The sequence below is a fragment of the Vombatus ursinus genome, unplaced genomic scaffold (genome assembly GCF_900497805.2).
Source record: "Vombatus ursinus unplaced genomic scaffold, bare-nosed wombat genome assembly UNPS02011916.1, whole genome shotgun sequence".
Lineage (NCBI taxonomy): Eukaryota > Metazoa > Chordata > Mammalia > Diprotodontia > Vombatidae > Vombatus > Vombatus ursinus.
In genome coordinates, this window is record NW_020951694.1 from 1,697,908 (window position 1) to 1,724,207 (window position 26,300).

The following is a 26,300-nucleotide window of genomic DNA, read 5'->3' on the forward strand; positions in this document are numbered from 1 at the left end:
CGGTTCTTGTTTACGTTGCCTTTTGCACCATTGGCGAGCTCTTCCCGTCTCGGATAACGTCACGCAGTCTTTTCATTACCTGACGGGTGGAATCTCTCGAGGCCTCCGCGCATTTGGGGGGCGGGGCAGGAGCACAAAGGAGGAAAAGTGCGGGGCGGAAAAGAGAGAGGGCCACCCAGTTCCAGCTCATGCCCGGGAGAAGCTATACGCCGGGAAGAGACAGCCAAGGACTGGGCAGGACGGTAGGGAGGCGAACTACTTTCCGTCCCCAGCCATGCTGCGGCAGGATATGGTTTATAAGATCATGCGTTAGCCAGTACTCCTTGGTGGGTAGGATCATCGGGGGCCTCCCGCCGCAGCTTGGGAAGCGTTAGTTGGCGTTCGGGGCCGCCTGGCTTCCGCGAGAGCTGGAGGAGGCCGGTTCTGCTGCTGCTGGCGCTGCCGGGGGCGCGGGCGCGGGGTGGGGCAGAGGGCGGTGCTGGCTGGGAAGGTGGCGGCGGCGCCTGCGCCTGGCGGGAGGGACTACTTTTTGGAGTGAGGTTTGTTTCCCAGGAGCCCGTCGATCTCCAGCACCTTCTGGGGCGTCAGCTGGCTCAGCACCTGGGAAGGAAGGGAAGGCGCCGGGAGTCAGGCCCGGGAGAATCAGGAGGAGGGAGTGAGTCTCGACCCCGAGGGAAGAGCTGAGACCGGGGAGCGCGCGACGCGGCCCGCCCCCTCACCTGCAGCGCGCCCAGGTTTTCCATCAGCTGTTCCGTGTTGGACGCCTCCAGCAGGACGGAGCTGACAGCCTCACTGCGGAGACACCAGGCTGGGATGGAAAGAAGAGGGGCAGGGGGAAGACAGCCTGAGAGAGGGCCTAGAGATCCCCCATCAATGGAGCCTTCTCTTGGGCACGTGAACTTTTTATGATATACTTAAGTTATCGTAGGCAGTTCTCTAAGATTAAATTTCAGATCACTGACAAGTGTGTATAGGTTAAAAGGCGGGGTTTCCTAGCTGCAAATCCCTCACACCAGAAATCACAAGTTTGGTTCCCCCTCTCCCCCAAACTACATAAACTAGTACAGTTGAGAAGGAGTCTGGTGTAGCTAATACGATGCTAGTTAGCCTTAGAGTTAGGAAGACTTGGGTTAAAATCCTGCTTCTCAGCGTCTCATGCAACTCACTACAATTAAAACTTTACAGACCAGGTGCCCATCTGCATAGGTGGAGAGAGTTTCCACACCAGAAGTTCCCTAAAAGAATGAAATCCAGCTTGACCAAAATGGAAAGTAGATGGAGCATTTCTTGTAAGAACCAAATGACATCATTTAAATAAAACTATTTTAAAATCTTAAAGTGCTATTTAAATTTATACATTATAATTACATATATTTTCATGTTTCCTTTTTTACCCCATCCCAAACTAAATAAAATCCGGTGATAAATTATGATAAACTCTTTGAAGGCAGGGAGGATATGGGTTTTTTTTTTCTGTTTGTTTGTTTGTTTTTTTCCTCTCCCCTGTCAGCTCTGAATTTGAGAATTGCATGAGGAAAATATCTGACATGGGCAAGTCTATTTTAGGGTAAGGGTTTAAGGGTTTGTAGGAGGAGAGCCTCCTCACCTATAGAAAGCTGAGCTACTGTGCAACCTAGTTGGTTAGCAATGGGGAGCAGGTCCATGACCTTGGCCTGTTGCTTCTTGCCATCTTCATTCTGTATCTTGTCCTTGAGCCATTGGTAACCCTGGAAGAGAAAGGGAGGTGGGGGGTGGGGTGAGAATAACTAACAGACTCCATCTTTTTCCTTCCCAAATAGTTCAGAACAGCTGAATATCCCCAGTCCTTGCTCTCTTCAGGTGCACAGGTTTCTAAGTCCTAACACTCTCTTACCTTGATGGTCCCCCTGTAGGTTTCTGGGATTCTTCCTTCATGCTTGGTAGTAATGACACCACAGGCCAAAGGGGACCAGATCACTGAACCAACACCTGAGAGCAGGAGGAGAGAAGACTATGGGAAAGGAATAAGGAAAGGATGAGGGCCAATTTTAATGGTGAGCAGAAGGAAGGAATCTAGAGAAGAGTATATGAAGAAAGAGATGGCATATGTGAGGGAGAAGGGCTAGGGAGGCTGAGGCTAGAGAAGATGTCAGGCAGGGTAGGGAAAGTAGTCTCTAACCTATCTTGTGGTAGAGCTCAGGCAGCTGTGTCTCCACCTTATCCCTCTGAAACAGGTGGTACTCAGCTTGTTCACATGCAGGGGGAATCAGGTTGAATTGTCGGGCCACTGAGTAGGCCTCCTGGATTAGGTGTTTGGAGGAAGTAAGCATCAGAATACCCCACCCCATTACCTTTCAGCTCTTCACCTCTCCCCCTCCAACCCATTTACTTGGTAAGCATGTATTCTGAGGATTAGAGATTATAGTGTTGTTAAGGAAATGTATAGTGTATAGTATAATATATTTAAGGAAATGTATAGTATAGTGTCACGTACCATGATTTCTGCAGCTCCCCATCGTGATGTCCCCCAGTACAGTGCTAGTCCCTGGTTAATTACAAAGGTCATGGCCCGGACAATTTCTGGATGTGTAAGGGTAATGAAATCCTGACAGTTAGACCCCTGGGATTCAGGCATCCAGTCTCCCAGATGGATGAACCCTCTTCCCTATAGTGATATCCCTCCAAGAACCCAGATATCTCTAAGTGAGATTGAAGTTCTGCCCAGTCCCCTCCACTCCCTGCCCCAAATCCCCTTCCCCTACTCTCTTCTGGAATCCCTGATAGGGGAGGTGGGAAACCTGGGAGCACCCTGAGGTCCCTGAAGTTGGAAAACCCTGGGGTCAATGTTGGGGAGGTGATCCCCAGATTTATGAGCATCTCAAAGATTGGGCATCCTTAGGGTTATTTTCACCCTCCATGGGACTGTTGGGGTCCGATCGATTGGCGAAGACTATGTCTACATATCCCAGTTGAAGCCGTTCCAAGGAGCCCCACAAGCCTGGGGGAGGGGGGAAAGAAGATAAAGTGACCTCAGTTTCCTCAAATATGGCCCCCTAAGTTCTAGGTCCCTGATTTTCTGCTTCTTGAAGTTCACCTATTCAGATCTCATACTCTCCCCCCAGCCTAGCTTCGTAATTTGCTGCCCTATAATCCTGGGACCCTGAAGCCTCCAACTCCTCTGGTTTGCTTTCCTGCATTCTCTTGATTCCCTCCCCAGCCCCCCACAACATCCTTTGATCCTCCCCACTCCCCATTCCTAGTCCCTCACCCTCAATGATGTGTTTTCGGCTCAAGCCTCTTTCAGTCTCTGCCCTGTGAGAAAAGTTGAGTTTACACTGGATGATGCTGAAGATAGATGGTAATAATTATAACCCAGTGGATCCCCACATCTCTTGATTAAGGGCTCAGCTGGAGTTATAGGTATGAGGATCTTCCCTTGGAAAGGACTTCAGAGTCCAAGAATCTTTTTTACAATGCTTAATCAGTCAACAAACATTAAGCACCTACTATGTGCCAAGCACTGTGCTAGGTGCTAGGGCTGTGGAGACAAAAATCAAACAGTCCACTGCCTTCAGTAGATTACATCTCAAATGCCTTTGCTTGAAAATCTCAAGTGGAGGAAAACCCACTATCTCCTCAGGCAGTTCATTTTGAACAGTTCTTATTATTAAGGTATTCCTGACATTGAGCTTAAATGTGCCTCTCTGCAACTTTTACCCATTGCTCCTCTCCCTGCCCCCACCCCAACAATAAACAGAATAAGTTTTCTACATAACAGCTTTTCAAATATTTGGACAGCTATCATGTACCCACTCCAAACTGTCATCCCTAGTGGAGGCTATGGGGGAAAGGAGATACTCACTGTCCTCCCCAAAAGATTTTGGTAGTGATGATATAGCTGGATCTCCTTAAAAAAAAAAAGGGAAGTGGGGGTGGGGTCAGCAGGAACAAGGTCATTGTGGACTCCCCTCCCCACCCAAACATCCCCTCCCTTGTACCCCAACAGCCTCACCTCCAACCCTTGCTCTTAAGGATATTGCCCAGTGTTCGTTCTGCCCTAGAAAAGGGGAAATAATAAGGGAGCAGGGGGCTCTCCCCTCTAATGATAGCCCCCCACAACTTCTTTCTAGTTCCTGTTCTAGCAGAGCATGAATAGCATCCATCAGTCCCTGGGCCCTATATTACATTGAAAAGAACAGAGAAGTTGGGCCAGGGAGTTGTAGCTCTGTAGTCTGGTAGGAATAGAAATAGTTATTTTTTTTTTCAAATTCCACTTCCTTTGCGTTCTTTGACCATCTCAGTTTGAAATGCTTTTGAACTTAACAATGATATACAACTTACATTTATGTGGCACTTAAAGGTGTACAAGTCTTTTTTTTTTCCACAACAGCCCTACAAGGTAGGTAGTGCAAGTATTATCCCTATTTTTTGAATGAGGAAACAGATTTGGTGGTTAAATGCTTTGACAACGGTCACACAGTTAAGCAAGTGTCTTGAACCTAGGTCCTCTCACAAGACCAGGTTTCTGTTTACTATACCACACATAAATTATTGCCTTCATAGTCATTTAGAAATATATTGCCTTGTAACATTCCTTCTGTTGCTGGTGTTAAAAGTTTATAAATCTTGTTTGTTAACTACATTTTCAGTCTTGCCTCTCCAATAGGATTGTAAACTTCTTGAGGGCAGGGATATATTTCTTTGTAGCCCCCATGATGCCTCTTTGTTGCCCTCACAGAGTTGGTGCTCAATAAATATGTATTGTTTTTATTTTATTTTGCCTACGTATCCTGTTCATTCTCCCCTTAAGAGTTAAAGAAGAAATACTGTTGGGGTTTCAACATCCATATTTCTCTAAGTCCCTTCAAAGACCCAACATAATGGGAAAGGCAAATGTTCACTGAAACCAGGGATTATCTGAAGCAAAGATGAGAGACCCTCTTTTTTCCTCTCCACTCCCAATATTTTCCCCACTAATTGAACTCATACCCTTCCCCTTTTCCCTGGTTCATACTTTCCTGCTGCATACACTTCAGCTGTGTCAAACAGATTCACTCCATGCTCATAAGCCACAGTCATCAGATTCTCTGCAGTCTATGGGGTAAATAGAATTAAGACTACCTTTCCAGTGGTTTTCTTACCACCCTCAGCCCTCCAAATCCCAAGAGACTTCTAAGTGTTGTGGGTCTTCAAACATAATACTACCATCCCATTCCTGCCCCCTGTATCTTTTCCACATTCCTCTTTTCCTAACTTCAGTTCCACTAATCCCCACCCTTGTTTCCCATGTCCTATTTCCCATATCCATCATACTCCTTTCTCTAGCCCACCATTCCACAATCCCCCTAGTTCCCCATCTCTCTATTTCCTCCACCCTTATCCCTCTATTCTCTACATCCTTCCCATCATTCCCATCTATCTTTTGGGGTCAGAGACATTTATACCTCATCTGAGATCTGAGACCCAAATGTGACCCAGGTACCTGCAGAAAGAAAATCCAGGGACATGGGGGCTGTGAGAGACAAGTCTTGACCCTTAACAGCCTCCTCATCCTTTCATTTCCCATTAGACTCACCAAGGCCAAGACAGGATACTCGAAGACCAGACTTTCCCAAATTCCTGTGGGGTAAAGAAAAGTCAGTAGAAGGATTTTCACCTTCAGTTCCCCTTGGAAATCTAAATAATGAGAAGTTCTCTAGTTCTTTGCCTCCTTGAATGTGTTCTTACCCTCCCTTCATACAAAAGCCCAGGCAAACTCAACCCAGAGGGAAGCACAGGCTGTAGACACTCAAATATTTGTTGAATGAATTAACTAACTTTCCTCTGGGGCCTGCTGCGCAATTTCTGTTTTCCCTGCTATCATTAAAATCTGCTGCCTGATTTCTCTTGACTCCTATCTCTTCTCACAGTCATATCCATGGATTTCCCTGTATAGGACATGGTTAGTGTTAGGTTGTCACAGTTTCTTGGGTTTGGGAAGGATAAAAGGACAGTTAATTTGGAAGGGGAAGGGGTAAGAAGATGGCCCTAGAAGAGTGAGTTATCTCCAGAAGATTAAACAGCAAATTGGGGTTTTGGTTGGTGGAAAATAAAGAAGAGACCACTGAGATCTTCCCCATCCCTATCAATCCCCAAATGCTTGTGAAAATAGGGGGATATAAAGTTGACAAATGATTAATTCCCTTCAATCCTTTAGGCAGATGGTTGTCTATCAGAAGGAATCTTTATTAAATCATCTAGACTGGTACTACAAAGGGAACAGGGAACAAGGAAGCCCAGCCCCTCTCCTCATGGTTCTCCACCCCCCTATTCCTATTGGCTAGTGAAACTCCTTCCCAGACCCATCTGAACCCTCTCCCCCCTACCCCAAAAGTTTCAGAATAACTTAGGTCTCGGAATGTGAAAGGATGGGAGTGGGGGACAGGATGGGGTGAGATATGTGGTTTCTTAGGTGACAAAACCCTTTCAGATGAATAGCCTCACTACCCCACCATAGGATAGGGTACAGTCCCTTTTGCAATATCAGAACACTGCTGTTTACCAAAAAATCCCATCAATTTCTTCTGCAGTGGAGGGGGGAGGGGAAGGGGAAGAGCTCCATGCTATGGGGTGGGGTTGTGGGCTCCTTACTGTACCTTATATATAATATCAATCCCTCCCTGCTACTTCTTCCAAAGTCCCCTTTGCTCTCCCCACAGTTCTGCAAATCCCCTTGGGACCCAAAGTTTTTTTCCCTTGGCTAGGGTCATTTCATCTGCCTGAAAAAAGTAGAGGACCCTGAAGTTGGAGTCAGGAGGGTGGGAACTGTTGGTGAAAGCGGGTCAAATCCATTATTGCTTTATTGACAACCAGGAGCTTAGTGAGCCCCACTGCCAATTCTAGATATACAGTGGCTGGAAAGCAACGGGGGTAGGGGAGACAGGGAGCAGACTCAGAAGACATTCCCTAAGTAGCAGGAGGGGACTATAAACACCCCCTGAGGCCAACCTCAGAATACTTTAGGGATGGGAGGGAAGCTACAAGACAGAACACAGTGAACCCTAACCACTTACTCTGATTCTCAAAAGAGAGTCAGGAGGTGGAGACGGAGAACAAGAGACAGCCAAGGAGAGGGAATGTGAAAAAGAGATGGAGACAGATATAAGTAAGGAATTGGGATGTTGTTGGTGAAATCTGAGGAGTCTAGAATAATGAATGTAGGACACTTGGGAGGCATGAGGAGGGGTCGCCGAAGCGAGGGAAGGGTAGGGACACGGCTAAAGAGAGGCTATTCTGGCCCCCTCCTCCGGTACCTGTACTTCATGCTGGTGCCGCGGCCGGTGCTCTCTCGTAGGGGCCCAGAGGGGGTCATAGCTGCAGGACCCAGGGGTCGTGCGACTGACACAGCCCGGACCTTGGGGCCAGGTCCCCCTCCCCCAGAAGGATTCCCGTGAATGCTGGTCACTCCACTGCCATTCCCGCCCCCAGGGACAGGTCGGGGTCCACAGAGACGGTCCTCACTGCTCCTGCTGCGGAGGTTTTGCTCAGTGCAAGCGATGGACACCTGCATCCCGGCTCAGGAGGGAAGGAAAACGGGATCCTTGAGGAATCGGGATGATTCCGAGAAGAGGGTAGGAAGGAAGGACTAGGGACGAGGTGGGAGAAAGAGGGGCTGGAGGTATGACAGGACGTAGCTGGGGGTTAGGGCAAGTCGGGGTGGGGGCAAACCAAAGGAGGCGAAGGTCCTCTAGATTCAATGTTCTGCGAAGACTGGGGGACGAGGTGAGGAGGCCAGGCGGACCGGAGACGGAGTGGTGGCTGGAGCAGACCCAGGGAGGGGAACATGGAGGGCAGAATGAGAACAGGAGGGGCCCAGGAGTTAGGCTGGTGGAAGCGGGTTCCGGGGATGGGGAGACGAGTGGGGATGCGCTAGAAGTGGGGGGAATTCTTTTGGGGTGCTGGAGAACTGGCACAGGAGCTAGAGGAGGGGTTAGAGGTTGGGGTTCCAAGCCTCCCAGGAGGTCCTCGGAGGATAAGGAACCCCAGGGAGGGAGGAGGGGAAGGAGGGGAGAGGTGTAGCCGCAGCAGCCCAAACCGCAACCTGAGGGTGTTCTGCTTCCAGCCTGCAGCTGCTCTTAGGTCATCTGCATATCCCCCACCCCTCATCTGCATAGCTTTATCTCCACCTCTCCAGTCTGAACACAAGCTCCACCCCCCCCAGTCTGCACAAGCTCCACCTTCCCAGGCTACGGACAGGGGGCAGTAGAAGCTGTATCTGCATGACCCGGCCTCCTCAGTGCAGATGGAAAAAGGAGGCACCGTCCTTCCTCCTTTTGAGGACCGAGGAGTCTCTTCTACCAGCCACCCACCCAAGACCCGTGTCTGGTACTGGCTCCAGAACTTCCACCTCTCCCTTCTAGCCTCCCAAAACACCCTCCCTTTAGCAAAGACGCTCCCAGGGCCATCAGACAGGTGAAAGCTTTATTGTCCATGCTCAATACAGCTGCAAGGGGACTGGAGGGAGGTACGCATTGACTAGGTGGGATCACAGCATCAGAAGCAAAGGACAACTGGAGCTGGAAGAGTCTGGAGGGGAATTCAGCCCTGGGTTTCCTCAAGTAGACACTTTGGAACAGCGCTGGGGAGGACTGGAAGGCTCTTCGGGTGACCAAAGCAAACAGGGAGATGCAGAATGAATACAGATGTAGTTCTAGAGGAATGCTGTTCTCAGCCAGCCCGGGCAGAGAAGAAGGGCAGCGATCGAACGTAGGCATCAAGCCGACTGCGAAAAAGTTCACTTTGTACAGTTTGACCCAGTGGGCACAGTGGATTCTTCACCACCAACTCCACGTACAGCTATAGAAGAAGAGAGGAGGGGGTGGAGAGACAAGTCAGGGGGGACAGGGAGGGAAGGAAAAGGCTAAGGTTCTTTCTCCCTTAAATCCCCATTCTTTCTAGATGCTCTTTTTCTCTTCTCCTTCTCAACCTTCACCTCTCCCCAAATCGTGGGGGTACGAAGTGAAATATCACTCCCCATACTAGCTAGCATTTATAAAGAACTTTAAGGTTTGGAAAGCACTTTACAAATATTATCTCATTTGATTCCGCAACATTCCTGGGAATGTAGGTACTATTATTATCCTCATTTTATAGATGAGGAAACTGAGGCTTTACATGACTTGCCCAGGGTCAGAGACAGTAAATGTTTGAGGGAGGATTTGAACTCAGGTTCAAATACAATAAAGTTGGAGACCCTGAGAACTTGGAGAAAGTATGTGTGCTAGAGGCGAACAATGGGTTCTGAGAGATTGTGGGGAGACTTGGGGAACCACTGACTCCAATACAGATATTATCATTAGTACCATATGAATGAAGTTATTTCATAACTTTGAAGACATCCTCCACTCTTCACTATCCCAAGTCCTCACATCCAATTAGTTGATGTCTTACCCATTCCAACTTCCATAATATCTCTTCAATGCCTTATCTTCTCTCGACTTACATAGCTGTAGTCCAGGTCGTCCTCACCTCTCAAGTCCTGACTATTCTGTTAGGTTCTTAATTGGCCTCCTTATCTCCTATCAGAGCAGCTGGGTGTCCCAGTAAATACAGTGCCAGGCCTGTAGTCAGGGAGACCCGAGTTCAGATCCAGCCTCAACTGAGCAACAATCTTGTATCTCTCTCCTCTCCAATCTATCCTCCACACAGGTCTGACCAAACTTTTTGGAATTCACATTCTGGTTTTGATCTATCTTTCCAGATTGATTCCACATTACTTCACTTCACGAGCTCTGCTGTCTGGCCACTCTAGGCTATTTCTCATAACATTGCATCTCTCATCCCCCTTTGCACAGGCTGTCCCCCAAGCATGGTATACACTGCCTCATCACCTCTGCTCAAGGGAATTTTTCCTACATCAGACCTTTCCTAATTCCCCCATCCCACCCCAGATGCTAGGACTCCTTCACTGAAATTACCTTGCATTTACTTTGCAAATATTCTGTATCTACTTACACATGTATGAACATGTGGTCTCCTGAAGGGCAGACTATTTTGTAAAGACTGTTTTCACATTTATATCTGTATTCCCAGCACTTTGCACAGTGCTTGGTACATGTTATTGTTCAGTCGTGTCCAACTCTTCATGACCCCATTTGGGATTTTCTTGGCAATGATACTGAATTGGTTTGCCATTTTCTTCTGCAGCTCATTTTACAGAAAGAAACCTGAGGCAAAAAGGGTTAAGTGACTTGCCCAGGGTCACCCAGCTAGTAATATCTAAGGCCAGATTTGAACTCAGGAAGATGAGTCTTCCTGACTCTAGGCCCCTGACTCTATCCACTTAGCTGCCCCTTGGCACATAGTAGGTGCCTAATAAATGCTTGTTGACTGAAGGTAAATAGACTATCTCAGGAATTGATGTTAGGGGTCAAGTACTAGCTCATATCATTGAGACCTGCATGCAACATCATAGGGTTTTGCATACAGGCTGCAGTACTTCAAATGATGACCTATATGCAAAAAACGGCACAAGAGATGTTATAAGGCAATGTGTTCTCCTAACCCCATTATCTGTCCTCACTGTAACCTCCAACCTGTTTTGGTTGGGCATGGTGGGTTTCAGATGTCTATGGGAATAAAGAATGCCGTCTAGATTGCAAGGTTCCAGGTGACTGTAAGAATGGTAATTTTCTCAACAGAAATATGGAAGTTAGGAGGAGGTTTAGGGGGAAAGATAAAGAATTGTTTTATTCATATTGAGTTTAAATGCTCATGGAACATCCAGGTGGAAATGTCCAGTAGGCAACTAGTAACGTAAGCCTGGAACTCAGAGAGGGATGAAAGCTGAATATATAGATTTTTGGAGTAAAGAGATAATAGTTGATAGGGAGCTGACATGACCAACAAAAGCGTAGTGAGAAGAGAGCTCAGGTTAGAGCACTGGAGCATACCCACGCATAGGAAGCAGGATATGGATGATAACACTGCAGAGGAAACCAAGAAACATTGGTCCAACAGGCAGGAAAGGAACCACAATAGGACAGTGTCATGAATACTAGGGGGGAAAAGTATCTAGAATGAATGAGTGGTTAGCAGAATCAAATACTGCAGGGATCAAGACAAATGAGGACTGAAAAAAAAAAGCCAAAGGATTTAGCAATAAAGAAGTCTGGAATACAACTGCCTGCTGGGCATCTTTAGCTAGATGTCATACAGGCATTTCAAATTCAAAATGTCTGAAACAATTCATTATCTTTCCACCTAAATGCACCCTTCCTCTTCACATCCCAGTTTCTGTGGAAGGTATCACCAATGTTCCAACCACCCAAGTTTACCACCCAACAGTAACCTTCAATTCTTCAGTCTCATTTACCCCATCCATATCCAATTAGTTGCCAAGCCTTGCTATTCCCACCTCAACATCTTCTAATTTCTAATTCATTCTCTACACAGCTGCCAAAATGATATTCCTAAAGTCTGATCATACCAGACGTCCTCTGCTCCAGAAGCTTGAGTGGCTCCACACTACCTTAAAGCTAAATACAGACTCCCCTGTTTAGCCCTTTACAATCTGACTCCAGCCTCTCTTTCCTGGCTGATTACATATATATTACTCTCACTCACACACTCTATGTTCTAGTCAAACACCTGCTTGCTACTCCCTGTATACAATAGTATATCCTTCGCCTCCATGCCTTTGGACAGGCTGTTCCCCTGTTCCTGGAGTGCCTTTCCTCATTCCCACATCTTGGAACTCCCATTCCTGCCCCTACCACTCAGTGTATATTTACTTTGTAAAAGTAATTATGTCCCTTATATCCTTATCTGTAAATGGGTTATATCCACCTAGTATAATGTAAAAGTACAGAAACTCTCACTATTACATTTATATACCCAACAGCTAGTGCAGTATCTGGCACTTAATAAATACTTGTTGATTGATGGATTGGAATGGGAAATGGACTGGTCATATAGGGATAGGAATAATGTAGGTCAGTCAGGGATAGGAATAATATACGGACAGCATAAATGCTATCTGGTACCAACAACATGGAAAAACAATCAATCAACAAAGCATTAGGCCAGGAACTGTATATGGTACAAAGACAAAAATTGAAACAGTCCTTGTTTTCAATCAATCAGCAACTTTCAACCAACCTCGACCAACATTTTGCAATTATGTCAATAATATATTATGATCAACCTCCACTAAAGTCCTACTCTGAGGCCTCATTTCTGGAAGTCATGCCAGTAGAACACACACTCTCCTAGGTCCTACCAAATTGGAAAGGTTTTGAGTAGCAGTCTGGACTATATGCCTGAGATCTGAGGACAAACCTCACTAATTTTGGAGTGGTTTAGCTACCAAATGATAACTCTCTTTGGCTGTAGCAGTTCATGAAAAAACATCTACTAAAGTGTGGACATGTGACAATTTGTAGAGGGAGTAAGTACCCATCCCAATGAAATCTCATAATTTCGAAGCATGTTATGACCAAACCCTGTCATACTTCAGTATTTCAGCGTATTCTAGCACTTGGGGGTCTCAGTGATGTGGGGATTCCTTCCACTGGTTCAAGCTTACAATTCTATCCCATAGAAATCCTATGCTTTCTAATTCTGTGCTATGCTTACCCAATGTCTCCTTTACATATCCTTTATAGATGATCTGCCTAACTTGCTGGAGATCTTTCTCTAGATACATTGTAAGCTCTTTGAAGGCAAGGACCATTTCATTTTTGTCTTTGTACTTGTGTGTGCACAGTTCCTGGCACATGGTAGATGCTTAATAAATGTTCTGTTGTTTGATCATTTTTTCGGATGTTTATGCCACAGAGAACCAACAGAATCTTGAGATTCTGGAGAATCTTGAGCTAAGTCCAGAACAGTATAAGGGACCTTAGAGATGCTGACAGAGGAAGGAGGGAGAGAAGACTGACCCCGCTGTAGATATGGTGTAGGACATCCCGAATAGGTCCTACACCCAGGTCTGTATTCATTACAACCTTGACCCCAGTGGGTGTCTCATAGTAATGCAGCTTGTAGCGGCTTGTCTGGAAGGCCAAGAATCCATCTTTCCTGCAGAATGGATGTTAAGGAATATATTTACTCTGGACCTATGATTTTATTGCTATAGGTACATGTCATGTAGAAACTCCTTCCATTTATGAAAATCTGTAATTAGCCTGTAATTCATTATCTTAGAGAGATGCCTGGGTACTAAGAGATTAAGAAACTTCCTCATGGTCACAAAGCTATAACATGTCTGAGGCAGGACTTGAATCCAAATCTTCTTCCAAAAAATATCCACTTTTGCAAGAACTTTGGAAAATTGGGTAGAAATATCTTACTTTCTCTCCCATCCTTGATTCTTGCTACACTCATCCAAAAAAAAAAAAAATACTACTTGTCCTAGTGAAGGGCTTTAGAATCCTATACCCTTTCTCTCCCAGCTCTAACACTTTTTTTCCATTTGGTTCCATCCACTAAGTCCTATCCCCATTCCCGGATCATATTATCTCAAAACCTTATGGTCAGCCAACTTCCTCTCCAAGGTCCTTTTCTCTGTAGGTCCAAGAAGCCCAAACCCCATTCCCACCCTTAGGATACATGTCCACAGGTGACATCTTGCTGACAAAAGATCGGATGGAGAAGAGCATTCCATACATCAGCTTGTACTCCTGACAGTAGCAGGGAATAACAACAAACATTTCACATTTATGCATACTTATAAAGTGCTTTCCTCACCACATCGCTGCAAGGGTGGAGGGTGGGGAGGGGACTGTATTATGCCCATATTACGGAGAAGGGAGCTGAGGCCCAGGACAATTAAATTATCTCATAAAAGGACACTGAGGCAAGGAATGGGAGAAATGACTTGGCCAAGGTCGGAACAGTGAGTTAAACCCAGGGTTCTTTTCACCAGGCCACCATGCCCAGAGTGGGAAGGGATAGGGAAGTGCTGGGAGCCAGGGCAAGGGTCCAGTGGAGCATGCTGTGGTGCAGCATTCCCTCCCTCCCCGATCGTGCGTGTCACCTCCTCCTTGGGGATCCCTGCCTGCTTCTTGCGGTGCCACTCGCTGTAGTGCAGGCACACCCCATCTCGGTCAAACAAGTACAGGTTGTGGACAGTCATCTGTGGGGCGGGGTGGGGGTTCCGAGTTAGTCCGGGGAGCACCCACTTCCCGCTCCCGCCTCAAGACTCTTCCTTCCAACCTGGGATCTCCCCACTTCCCCGGCACCCATTCTGCTCCCTCCCCAAGCCGATTCCAGAACACCGCTCTCAAGACTCACCAGAAATACACCCCAGCTGTGCGCGTGCGTACCTGAGAACCGCGGCGGGGGGTAGAGTCCTCTGTCACCCACCACTTCCGGTTCCTGCTGCGCCCCAACTCCGCTTTCACGGAGACGCGCAGTGACGCGTGAGACAATGCCGCCCCCTCCGAATGGCTCCGCCTCTCCTAGGCCCGCCACACCTAGCGTCCTCTGCTTGCTCCCCCACAGCCAATCCTCTGTGGCGCTGGAAAGGCGTACGCTGCCCCCTCCCAGCTCCTCCAACCCCATTCAAGTCCACGCCCCTCGGCCTGCCCCTTTCCCGGGCTCTTTGAGCAGTCCTAGTTCAAACGAGCGACTTGGGCCTCGCGTGCTGGTGGACTCCTGCCGGGGCGGATGGATGCGGTGGTGCGCGGGCGGGAGGCCGGGAAAACGGGCAGGTGGCATCCAACTGTTCTTGGAGGGGGAAGGGAAAAGGATCACCCACCTCCAGAGGAGGGGGGGGTCTGCGGAGGGAGCGGAGCCCCCCCCCACGTCTTTCCTATGTTAGCCTGGTTAAGGATGCAAGGGTCCTAGCGGAGGGGAAAGCGAAGCTGGGGGGTGGCCTGGGCTCCAGAACTAGGGGAGGATGGCGGCCAAGGGCAGCTAGGGAAGGGCCTCCCCACTGGTGTTGGCTGAGGAGATGGATGGCCCTGAGAAGCCAGGTGATGAAATTCTTCCCAGGAAGGACTGGAGGGTATGTTCAGGAGCCTTGGTTCTCTCTGGGGACGACACAGGGCCCATTAGGGATTTGACCCTCCAGGACATTAATCAGGTAGGAGTCTGAAGGAAGCCGAGCCATATTTGGGATGGTTTGCCTCTCTACCCCTCTAGGGATGCTTAGACCTAAAGTGGGGCATCTGCTGCAAAGTAGGCTGATCTTCCTGCTACCACTGTTGGGCAGGAGGAACTGCAGGGTAACTCCAGCTATCACCTTCCTCCTTCTCCCCATTTTCCTCTTCCTCCTACCCCTCCCCCAACCCTGAAACAGGTAAGCTTCCCTCACTTTGCCTACTGCCTTTACTCTCAAGAGCTGTAAAAGAGAAATTTCTTGCCTCATTCTGTGGCCTCTAGCATCAGGAAAATCCGACAGGCTTGGTCTGGGAGCCATGGTGACTTGGAACAACGAAGTATTCTTGGATTAGAGTCCCAATCCAGAGGGAGACATCCTAGTGCATGCACTCAGGGCCAATGGAAGCAGCAGTGATTTAAGCCTATGGAGATGTCTCAACAAGCTGACCCTCTGGGTATGAGCCCAATCTGTTTTGGGGAGATTTCCCTCTGCTACTCCTTCCTGGACCCCATCTCAGCAAGCCCTTTTCCTATGCTGTTTTCTTTTTCTCCTGGGCCCATTTTGAATGGAGCCAAGAGACTTCTTGTTCCCCACTGCCTTTAGCTCTCTTCCCCTCTAGCGTCCATGGCAGCTCAAGGTCCAAGCCCCAACTCACCCCTCCGGTCAGAGGACCTCCTGAGTGATGCAGCAGGTCCCCCTGGGCGGAGCCAAGGAACATTCGCAGAGGTGACCTCTCAGCTTTATGCTTCCTTGCGGCAAAGCCGAAAGGCAGAAGCCACTGCCAGGAACAGTTTGTACCTGGCCTCCAACTCAACACCCCCTCCAGAAGAACTTGAGGGCCTTGCCCGAGAGCTGAGCCGAAGCCTGTCAACTGGGGTGGAGACCAGTTCACAGAGAAAGGTGGGTCTGGGCACTTGGGGTGATGGATAATCAGGTCATTGGATGAATATAGAAACAACATAGGTTTTGTAAAGGGTTGAATTTGGATTGCTTGTTTTAATTCAACAAATTTTTATTAAGAACCTACTCTTTAGCTGTGTGACCCTGGGCAAGTCACTTAACCCTGATTGCCTCACTAAAAAAAAAAAAAAAGAACTTACTCTGAGGAAGGCATGGTGCTGGACAAAAATGAAATACTCCCTTGTCTTACATTTTAACATGCGCATGGATAAGCAAATTTGGGTGGAGGCCAGGAATCAAGAAAGATTCGTATAGGAGTTGGAGAAAATAAGAATTCTAACAAGAAGTAGTAAGGAGGGGGGTGAATTCCAGGTATGAGTGACAGCCTATATGAAAATGTGAATATAGACAATAAAATGCTAGGTTTGATGAACATCTAGTAATCCAGTTTGGCTTGAACAGGGGAATTTGTCAACAGAAATTAATATGAAATAGGTCAGATTGGAGACAGATTGTGGAAGATTTTAAATGGTAGCTCAAAGAGTTTACATTTTATCCTAGAGGCATCAGGAAGATGTTGAATAATTTTGAGCAGAGGAGTGACATGTTTAGATATGGGCTTTAGGAAGATTATTTTGGCAGTTTTGTGGAGTTAGGCTTGGAGAGGGCAGATAATTGGAATCAGAAACAGAATTAGAAAGCCATGAACAATGACATCTTAGGCCTGATGGTATGTAGTAGGATATATTACTGTGTATGAGGGGGAAGGTGTGAAGATAGAATCAGTATTCTAGCAGCTGAGTGGATGTGGGAGGTGAGGGAGAAGGAATCGTTGCTGGCTCAAAACCTACAAACCTGCATGACTGGAAGGATGGTATTGTCCCTAAAAGAAATAGGGAAGTCTAAAGGAGTGGTTTTAGGGGGAAAGAGAATTCCACTTTGGACATACTGAGTTTGAGGTTTAGTGGGAAATTCAGGTGGAAATGTTCAGCAGGCACTTAGCAATTTGGGACTTGGAATTCAGGGTAGAGATTAGGGCTAGATATATAGACTTGAGAGTCATCCTCCCAGAAATAATTTAACCCTTGGGAACTAATGAGATCATGGGAGAGAGGAGAGCCCAGGATAAAAGGCAGGAACTACATGATTATTCATTGAAAGAAGTGAACCATCACAGACGCCAAAGGAATAGAAGAAGAAGGTAGTCAACACTGACAAAAATTGTAAAGAGATTATGTAATTTGTAGACCGAGAAAATGTAGATTTAGTAGTTGAGAGTTGAGGTAACCTTAGAATTTAATACCTTGGAAGCTTCCATTGCAATAATACCTAGCATAAGTGCTACATATATATATATACATATAGTACTTTGAGGAGCTCGGTGGCATATATATAAATATAGTACTTTGAGGAGTGCCACTTTGAGGTGGCATGGAGTACCAAGTCTGGAGTCAGGAAGACATGAGTTCAAATTTGGCATTGGATACTTACTAGTTGTGTGACCCTGAACAAGTCATTTAACCCTGTTTGCCTCGGTTTCCTCATATGTAAAATGAACTGGAGAAGGTGATGACAAACTACTGTGGTATCTTTGCCAAGAAAACTCCAAATGGGGTCATGAAGAGTCAGACATGACTGATATATTTTTTAATTTTTTAATTATTTAATTTTCAAGGTTTAATTTTAATTTAATTTAATTTTAAGGTTTGCAATAAATTATTCATTTTTTTATTCTAATTCTTCATAAATTATCTCATTTAATTGTTATAACCACCATGGGAGGTAGGTGCTATTATTATCAACCCCATTTTATAGATGAGGAAACAGGCTGAGAAAGGTGACTTACCCAGGGTTACAAGCTAGTAGAAGTCTGAGGCAGAATTCAAATTCGGTTCTTCCTGATTCTAAGTAAAGCCCCTTTATTCATTGAGCCACATTATAGTATGGAACCAGTCACACTTGTTACTAGTAACTGTTATTTGTGAGAGGGAGAAAGGACCAGGATAATATTGAGTTTGGCACATTGGAAGATTCCCCCCAACGTGTTACACAAATAATGCTTTTGGGAAGGGATGGGGATGTGCTGGGAACCTAGATCCTAGGAAGATCTAGAACCATATCTCCACTGGGAAATAGAGACATGGGGGTAAAATGCCTGGTCACAAGATGTGACCAGGAGTTTAAGGATAGTAGCAGAGTAACAAGATTTAACATCAGCATTTTGAATTTTGAACCTAGTGAGTTAATCCCAAAACATGGTATTCTAATTGAACATATCATCAAGAAGGTTGTTACTTCTTAGAGAGAAAAAGCTAGCGGCTCTCAATGGGATCGCTTCATTTATACTTGTTTGGGGGACACTGAAGTACCTAGGTCCTAGAGTTGGGGGTGGGGTGGGGAAAAGGGAAGATAATAATATCTTCCTTGATAGGAAGCAGAGTGCAGGATTAACTAGGCTCTGGGTCTCTGTCCTTCAGGGAGGCTCTCAGCATATCTTGGAGATGGAAAGTGTACGGGGTCACCTCCAAAGCATGCTCCAAGCTTCTCGGGACACTGCTCCTCGTAAGTGAGCCTGCTCCCTTGGGGCCGTGGAAGGGGTATGTAGCCAGGAGGGCTGGAAGAGCATGGAAGGGAAGGTGAGGTAGAAAAGACTATTTGTTACCTTTCATCTTGAAATGGCCCCTGCCTTTGTCCATACCTTACCCCTAGCCCTTCGATTCCTCTGGCTGCTTGCAGGGGATAATCTTGTTCCAGGTACTGTTCCAGAGAGGCGAGAAGAGGACTCTTTTGACAGTGATAGCACAGCCACCCTACTAAAGTGAGTTATCCTTATACCCTTGTGAGTCATATAGGTGACCTCTGCTATGGGATTTAAATTCTTAAACTATCTGTCCTTTCCTCTGTAACCTCTGCTTTGTTTTGGAACGCAGGCATTCATGTTCCCAACTTCTCTCATGTCTTTGCTCAGAATTTTCCTCCCCGTACTGTTAACTTCTCTGCATATCATGGTATAGCATTTTAATGGTATAGCAAGGTATAGTGGAAAGGGCACTGGACTATGGATCATGAGAGTTGGACTCTTGGCTCAATCTACCATTAATTAGTTAAGGGACTTTGGGTATGTTTCTTCACCTCTATGAGCTTCAATTTCTTCATCAGTTAAGGGAGGGAATTGGATTAATCTGATCTAATCTAAGGTCCTTTCTAGCTCTAAGTTTCTGTGATTTGCTCAGTACCCGGCCCCTCCAAGAGCTGTCTCTACCCAGCTCAGCTCCAGCCCTGGAGGAGTTGTTCCCTCGATATACTAGTATCCGGCCTGGAACTCCACAATACTTTCCTGATCTGCAGGGACTGAGAGAAGCCTTGGACACAGAACACACTCGACGTAGGGTAAGTTGAGGAACTGAAGGAAGAAAGTGTAGTTGAATCATTCCCAGGGGAGTGAAAAGAATCAATCGTGTGAGACCAATTACATAAGTCCTGGACCTGAAGGAGTAAACTATAAACTACTTGATGTTCCCTGTCTTACGTCCTCTACACAAGTTGTATTGGAGAGGGAGAAGGGGCATGAAAATAAAGTAAACATTGCCCTTCATTCATTCCCTTCTAGGGACCTAATTGTCCACAAGCCCTAATCTCCTCGATGGAGGGAAGGTGTAGGGAATCTTCCTTAACACCTGCCATGTTCAGCTGGTGTGTACAGTAGGCTTCTTAGGTGGGAGTTGCTTCCCATCTTTGTTACTCCTTAGGTCTTCAAGACCCTTTCCCAGGGAGCTGGGGAAAAGAAGAAACTGAAGAGAAGGGTTGCACTTAAGGCTGAGAAGAACATGTTAGGGAGATATTTGAAGCTCAGTCCTCAACCAGCTTTCCCTTTTGTGACTCAGATTCTTGCTCCATGGTCACCAGTTGTCCCTCTTTTAGCCCAAACTGCACTACTTGGGACCTAAACAAACTGTTTTGAGGCCTTCATTTTTCTCTACCAGAAGGCTGTGGTAGTACTAGGTAAAAAAAAAAAATGCTATTTCTTGCTTTTTTCTTTTTTTTCTAAATTAATTTATTTTGAATTATCAGCAATCACTTCCATAAGTTTTTGAATTTTAAATTTTTCTCCCTCTTTCTCCCCATCTCCCTCCCCAAGACGGCGTGCAATCTATATATGTATATAGGCTACACATATACATTCCTATTAAACGTTTTCACATTAGGGATGTTGTAAGTAAGAATTAGAACCCATAGGAGGAATCACCAGAAAGAAGAAACAAAACACAACAGAAGATAAAAAAATAGCAAATAGTATGTTTCGATCTGCATTCAAACTCTGTAGTTCTTTCTTGGGATGTGTGTAGCATTTTCCATCATGAGGCCTTTGGAGATGTCTTAGATCCTTGCACTGCTAAGAAGGTCTAAGTCTATCAATATTAGTCATTGAACAAGGTGGCTGTTACTGTGTACAACGTTCTCCTGGTTCTGCTCCCTTCACTCAGCATCAGACCATACAAGTCTTTCCAGGTTTTTCTAAAGTCAGCCTATTCATCATTTCTTGTAGCACAATAGTATTCCATTACATTCATTTACCACAACTTGTTCAGCCATTCCCCAATTGATGGGCACCTTGCTTTTTTTTCCCCTTAGCACTGTGAGCGTCACATCCAGAATCTACAGACCCGTGTGTTAGAACTGCAGCAGCAGTTAGCTGTAGCTGTGGCTGCAGACCGAAAGAAGGATCTTATGATTGAGCAACTGGACAAGGTGCCAGGGGAACAAGGGAAGCTGGGCCCAGAGTACAGTATCACCTGTCCAAACGAACAGGGAAACAAGGGATTGGATTTAGCCATAGTGGAATTGTGGAACAATGAATGAGAGAATTATATTTATTTAGTATTTTAATTTTTTCCCCAATTACATGTAAAAACAATTTTTAACACTCATTTTTTAAAATTTTGTGTTCCAAATTCTCTCCCTTCCTTCTTACTGAGAAGGCAAGCACTTTGATGTAGGTTATATTATGTGCAGTCATGCAAAACATTTTCATATTAGTCATGTTATAGAAAATGAGAGAATCATAGACACAGGTTTTCTGACTGTTTGTTTATTCTCATACATATGCTAGGAGATGGAGGTGGCCACCAATCCAGTGAGAAGACAGAGACGCAACTAAAAGATTGTATAGGATCTCACCAAACCTTCCCTTCCTCCTCCTCCCCTATCCTATCTAGACCTTGGCCCGAGTGGTAGAGGGCTGGAACCGACATGAGGCTGAGCGGACAGAAGTACTTCGGGGGCTGCAAGAGGAGCAAAAGGCTGTTGAGCTTACTCGAAGCCAACAGCAAGAGGTACATACCTAGGGATCAGAAGACAAGGCAGCTTCCATAAGGTAGAAGGGATTAGGGGAAGGTGGAACTTTAGTTATAAGAAACATGACACTAGATTTAGGTTCTTCCTTTTTTTTTTTTTTAATAAATTTATTTTGTGGATAGAGCACCGGCCCTGAAGTCAGGAGGACCTGAGTTCAAATCCGGCCTCAGACCAAACACTTGATACTTACTAGCTGTGTGACCCTGGGCAAGTCACTTAACCCCAATTGCCTAAAAACAAAAAAACAAAAAAAAATTATTTTGAGTTATCAACAATCACTTCCATAAACTTTTGAGTTTTAAATTTTCTTCGCCTCCCTCCCTGCCTCCCATACCAGATTGGTATGGAATCTGATATAGGCTCTACATATACATTCCTATTAAACATATTTTCACATGAGTCATGTTGTAAAGAAGAGTTAGAACCAATAGGAGGAATCCCAAGAAAGAAGAAACAAAACAAAACAATAAAAAAGAGAGCATATAGCATGCTTCGATCTGCATTCAAACTCATAGTTCTTTCTCTGGATGTAGATAGCACTTTCCATCATAAGATTTTTGATTGCTGAGAAGAGCTAAATCTATCAAATTTATCCCACCATATGGCTGTTACTGTGTACAGTGTTCTCCTGGTTCTGCTGCTTCACTCAGCATCAGTCCATACAGGTGTTTTCAGGTTCTTCTGGCGTCTGCCTGCTCATCATTTCTTATAGCACAATAGTATTCCATTACATTCATATACTACTACTTATTCAGCCGTTTCCCAGTTGAAGGGCATCCCCTCAGTTTCCAATTCCTTGCCAACACAGAAAGAGCTGCTATAAATATTTTTGTACATGTGAGTCCTTTTCCCATTTTTGTGATCTCTTTGGGATACAGCCCTAGAAGTACTATTGCTGGGTCAAAGGGTATGCATATTTTCATAGCCCTTTGGGTATAGTTCCAAATTGCTCTCCAGAATGGTTGGATCAGTTCACAACTCTACCAACAATGCATTAATGTTCCATTTTACCACATCTTCTCCAACATTTATCATTTTCCTGTTTTGTTATGTTGGCCAATCTGATAGGTGTGATATGATACTTCAGAGTTATTTTGATTTGCATTTCTCTAATCAGTAGTGATTTAGGAGCATTTTTTCATATGACTATAGACAGCTTTAATTTCTTCTAGATTTGGGTTCTTAACCTGCAATTTTTGAACTGTTTTTTAAAAAATATTTTGATAAACTCTTTGAATATAATGTTTTAAAATGCATAAGATGACAATGGAAATCAAACATTCTGAGAAGGAATCCAGAATAGGGTACCTTCAGTCTAGGCTTCACCAGATTGCTAAAGGGATCCATGACACAAAAAGGGTTAAGAGAGAGGAGATTGTGAGGTTGAACATGATCTTTTGAACAATAAAACTGATGCCTTTTGTGTTTTACACCACAGTCAGCTATATCCTGATATTACACTCTCCTCACCCCATAACAGAAATAAACAGTTAAGCAAAACCACCCAACACAGAGACCTCATTTATCAGCATGCAGCATCCTTTGTGTTCCATGAATCCAACCTCAAAAAAGTCCTGTCATCTCTCTGTATTCAGTATTGGTTGTTCAATGTAATCTGAGTTGAGCTGCTTTTTAGTGTTGTTTTCTTTAGTGTCATTATGCACATTGTTCCCTTTATTCTGCTTTCTTCACTGCATTAGCTCGTACAAATCTTCCCTTGCTTTTTTAAATTCTTCATGATCATCATAATCTTTTACTACATTCACATGCCACAATTTTTTCGGTCCTTCTTTAGCTGATGGGCACTCACTTTGTTTCCAGCTTTATGCTACTATGAAAAAGTCCTGCTATATATATATATATATATATATATATATATAGTTATATGACAATGAGATTGTTTATCTTAAGGAACATGCCCAGGATTGGGATTACTGGGTCAAAGATTATAAAAAAACTTAATCACTTTTTTTGCATAATTCCAAAGTTATCCAGATCAGTTAGATTGATTTACAACTCCACAAACAGTCCATTGATGTGCCTATCCAATATTGACTTTATGTCTTTTTATCATCTTTTCCAATTTGATGGGCAATTTGAAGTCAGATCTTAGAGTTGTTGTAATTTTTGTTTATTAATGATTTGGAGCATTTATTTAAATTGTTTTTGTCGGTTTGTAATTCTTTGGAAAACTTCCCATTCTTTGACCATTGAACATGATCTTGAAGCTTCACTTGGTAGGTCTGCCACTCCACCCCCAAAATTAGTACCATTGTCCCTCTAGCCTCTCCCTCTACCCCATTTGGCATTAAAAAAAAAAATAAGATTTAGTACCATATTTGGGGAAAGTTGGATGCCCCTGCCCAATCAGCCCTTAGATCGCTAAGAGCTAACTTTAGTTTGAAGTATGTATATTTTGTGTATTCTGGTAGGGATATTATTAGGACTTGGGTCCTCATTCTCCCTGAATTCTATCCTCTCTTCCTTCTTCCCTGCCTTTAGACCATAGCTCGCCTAGAACAGAGTCTAAAGCAGACCAAGGACGCCCTGAGTAGGGAGCGGGAAGGGGCCACCCAACAGCAACAGGAGCAGGAGACGATGGTGAGAGAGCCAGACTGATTTCACTTATCTTGGGACTCTGACTCCTGGTGTGCAAGGAGCTAGCGTCCTGCTTCTGGGTTCTGACTGAAGAGTTGAGATGTGAATCAAGTGTTTGGGTAGAGAGAATGAGGTGATTACTAATATATGCTAGGAGCTAAGTGTGGAACTTGCTACATATTGTACTAAAGGACTTGTCTTGATGACAGTAGCCCAGTTTTAGTGGTAAGGAATGTTCAGCCAGAATTCCAACCTTAGATCTCTCTATCATTGCCTGCTGAGATTTATTTGACTTATACCTTGTGATTTGTAATAATAATAACACATTTTTATGTTTAGAAATAGAAATGTTTAGAAATCATTTTCCTCACAACAGTCCTATGATGTGGATAGTGTTAAGTGTTATTATCTCCATTTTACAAATAACTTCTGTGAGCCACAGTTTCCCTAAAAGGTTATATAGTTAATAAAGGATAGAGCTGGTACTTAAATCCGAGATGTCTGGACTCAAATTCAGTGCTCTCTCCACTACGCCATGTATGAATGGTGTCCGTTGGCTTGCTGGAAAGACATAGGTTTAAAGAGATATTTCCCAAGTATGGGAGATGAGGTTTGTCACTGGGCCTTGGTGGCTATCCTGGTGTTCTGTTGCGGTTATAGAAGGAAGCACGACAAGCTTTAGCTCGTAGCTTAGAGCGGGAACAGCAGCGGTGCCGGACTCTGCAGGAGGAGCGGGATGAGGCACGGACAGAGCAGCTGAATCAGCACAGAGAGCTGGAAGCACTCCAGGCTGCCTTGGAAGAAAAGCACCAGGCCTGGACCCTGCGGGAACGCCAGCTGGAAGAGCGCTGTAAGAGTCTACAAGAGGAGGGCCGGATCCAGCTGGAAAGGGAGCAGGTGAGGGAAGGCGAGAGGTGTTGGAATGAAGCCTGGGGTACACAGGAGAATGAGCAGAAAGTTGGGCATCAATGGGGAAAGACTTAAGGCAAAGAGACTGAGGTACAGAAATAGAGTTTACTAGGGATGGTGGTGGCAAATGAGAGAAGGAATGTGGAAGACAAGGCCCAGAGGGCATGGTTCTAGCAGGAGGGACAGGTTGTTAAGGAGAAGTATGGATGCATAGTAGTTTGGCTTAGACTGGAGAGTAGAGTATAGAGGTTAGACTGGGCTAGAAATAGCCTTTGAGGAGAGTGTAAAGTACTTGAATTTTCCTTTCTCCTTAGGCAAACTCTCAGCGGGAGTTACAATCAGCCCGAGAGGCTCAGCAGCTCCTGGCCTCTGTTCAGTCTGATGTGCAGAGATTAGAAGAGGAATTGGACACAACACGGCGAGAAAGAGATGCTGTACAGCTGGAAACCAGCCTGGTGCAGGTTAGGGGGCAGGGAAAGTTTTGGGATTCATTGACTTTTTCCCTGGTTGAGAAAGGTTTGTTCAAGATCCTTGAATGTCAAAAAAGAGACCTGATTTTCGGTTGCTAAGTGTTTATTTCTACCACATTACCAGTGTTGGTAGAGCTAGTATACATTACTCCTTCCTTTTCCTCCAAACTCATTTCACTTGAGGACACCATTGCGCCAGTTGTCCAGACTTTCTCCCTCATCCCTCACATCCAGTCATTTCTCAGATCATAAAATTTCTACCTCCAAAACATCTTTCTTCTGTTGCTTCTCCATACATATCAACAGCAAAGCATTTATTAAGTGTCTGCTATGTGCCAAATACTGTGATAAGCTCTGGGGATACAGAGAAAGGCAAAAACAGCCTTGATGGCAGCATTAGGAAAGTCCCAATCAAATGAGGGAGACAGTATGCAACCAACTTTGTTACGAGTAAGATATATACAGGATAAATTGGAGATAAGGAGAGGAAGCACTAGCATTAAGGGGGATTATGGAAGGCTTCTTGTAGAAGATAGGATTTTAGCAATTTTAGCTGAGACCTAAAGAAAGCCAGAAGGGCAGGAGGCAGAATTGACGAGGGAAAGAGTTCTAGGCATGGGGGAGAGCCAGTGAAAAGGCACAGTCAAGAGATGGAATATCTCAGCAAGATGACACCAGGAGGCCAGTGGAGTGGAGTAAAGTATAAGAAGCCTGGAAAGGTAGGAAGGTGCCAAGTGTATAAAGGGCTTTAAAAGACAAACATAATTTTATATTTTATCATGGAGGTAATAGTGAGCCACTGGAGTTGATTGAAAAGGGGGTGATATGGGGGCAGCTCAGTGGCACAGTGGATAGAGCACTGGCCCTGAAGTCAGGAGGACCTGAGTTCAAATCTGGCCCCAGACCAAACACTTGACACTTACTAGCTGTGTGACCTTGGGCAAGTCACTTAACCCCGATTGCCTCACTAAAAAAAAAAACCAAAACAAAACAAAAAGGGGTTG

General features: G+C 45.2%; 3 protein-coding genes across 6 annotated transcripts in view; 1 reads left to right on the forward strand and 2 right to left on the reverse strand.

The window, feature by feature from the left end:
- Window positions 1–479: 479 nt before the first annotated feature.
- On the reverse strand, window positions 480–8,069 carry KCNAB3 (potassium voltage-gated channel subfamily A regulatory beta subunit 3). 2 transcript variants are annotated; one of them, XM_027857109.1, is made up of 15 exons: window positions 7,687–8,069; window positions 7,272–7,522; window positions 5,555–5,598; window positions 5,424–5,461; window positions 4,994–5,073; window positions 3,992–4,036; window positions 3,842–3,886; window positions 3,248–3,291; window positions 2,891–2,977; window positions 2,474–2,559; window positions 2,159–2,279; window positions 1,874–1,968; window positions 1,607–1,727; window positions 720–808; window positions 480–600 (listed from the first exon to the last, which is right to left on the reverse strand). In XM_027857109.1, the coding sequence occupies exons 1-15, from the start codon at window positions 7,801–7,803 to the stop codon at window positions 523–525; spliced, it is 1,341 nt and encodes a 446-aa protein (XP_027712910.1). In that variant the 5' UTR covers window positions 7,804–8,069; the 3' UTR covers window positions 480–522. The 2 variants fall into 2 exon arrangements, with proteins under 2 accessions (XP_027712910.1, XP_027712911.1); XM_027857110.1 differs by lacking the exon at window positions 3,992–4,036 and having other exon boundaries at window positions 508–808; window positions 7,272–7,771.
- Window positions 8,070–8,420: 351 nt separating this feature from the next.
- On the reverse strand, window positions 8,421–14,387 carry TRAPPC1 (trafficking protein particle complex 1). 2 transcript variants are annotated; one of them, XM_027857144.1, is made up of 5 exons: window positions 14,286–14,387; window positions 13,997–14,095; window positions 13,570–13,640; window positions 12,900–13,038; window positions 8,421–8,814 (listed from the first exon to the last, which is right to left on the reverse strand). In XM_027857144.1, exons 2-5 carry the CDS (start codon window positions 14,093–14,095, stop codon window positions 8,686–8,688), a joined length of 438 nt encoding a protein of 145 aa, XP_027712945.1. In that variant the 5' UTR covers window positions 14,286–14,387; the 3' UTR covers window positions 8,421–8,685. The 2 variants fall into 2 exon arrangements, with proteins under 2 accessions (XP_027712945.1, XP_027712944.1); XM_027857143.1 differs by having other exon boundaries at window positions 14,254–14,362.
- A 293-nt stretch (window positions 14,388–14,680) lies between these two features.
- The window catches only part of CNTROB (centrobin, centriole duplication and spindle assembly protein), a 28,950-nt gene continuing 17,330 nt past the window's right edge, over window positions 14,681–26,300 (forward strand). The window contains exons 1-10 of one of the 2 annotated variants that reach the window (XM_027857243.1): window positions 14,681–15,518; window positions 15,684–15,964; window positions 18,442–18,526; window positions 18,701–18,782; window positions 19,198–19,354; window positions 20,597–20,713; window positions 21,181–21,297; window positions 23,822–23,920; window positions 24,578–24,814; window positions 25,141–25,287. In XM_027857243.1, coding sequence (XP_027713044.1) covers window positions 15,488–15,518; window positions 15,684–15,964; window positions 18,442–18,526; window positions 18,701–18,782; window positions 19,198–19,354; window positions 20,597–20,713; window positions 21,181–21,297; window positions 23,822–23,920; window positions 24,578–24,814; window positions 25,141–25,287 — 1,353 coding nt within the window. In that variant the 5' untranslated portion in view covers window positions 14,681–15,487. Of the gene's footprint in view, window positions 15,519–15,683; window positions 15,965–18,441; window positions 18,527–18,673; window positions 18,783–19,197; window positions 19,355–20,596; window positions 20,714–21,180; window positions 21,298–23,821; window positions 23,921–24,577; window positions 24,815–25,140; window positions 25,288–26,300 lie in introns of both variants that reach the window. The other variant, XM_027857242.1, reaches the window with a different exon arrangement.

Bases quoted from the DNA above. Each gene is read 5' to 3' on its own strand.
- KCNAB3 (XM_027857109.1), bottom strand. From the start codon at position 7,803: ATGTTCCCCTCCCTGGGTCTGCTCCAGCCACCACTCCGTCTCCGGTCC. The intron at 5,599-7,271 runs GTACCGGAGGAG...TTTACCCCACAG, and splicing joins GGCACCAGCATGAAGTACAG to GAATTTGGGAAAGTCTGGTC. The intron at 3,292-3,841 runs GTGAGTATCTCC...CTTTTCTCACAG, and splicing joins AAAATCTTTTGGGGAGGACA to GGCAGAGACTGAAAGAGGCT.
- TRAPPC1 (XM_027857144.1), bottom strand. From the start codon at position 14,095: ATGACTGTCCACAACCTGTACTTGTTTGACCGAGATGGGGTGTGCCTG. The intron at 13,039-13,569 runs GTATCCTAAGGG...TCCATTCTGCAG, and splicing joins AAGATGTCACCTGTGGACAT to GAAAGATGGATTCTTGGCCT. The intron at 8,815-12,899 runs GTCAGTCTTCTC...CTTCTTCTATAG, and splicing joins TACACCATATCTACAGCGGG to CTGTACGTGGAGTTGGTGGT.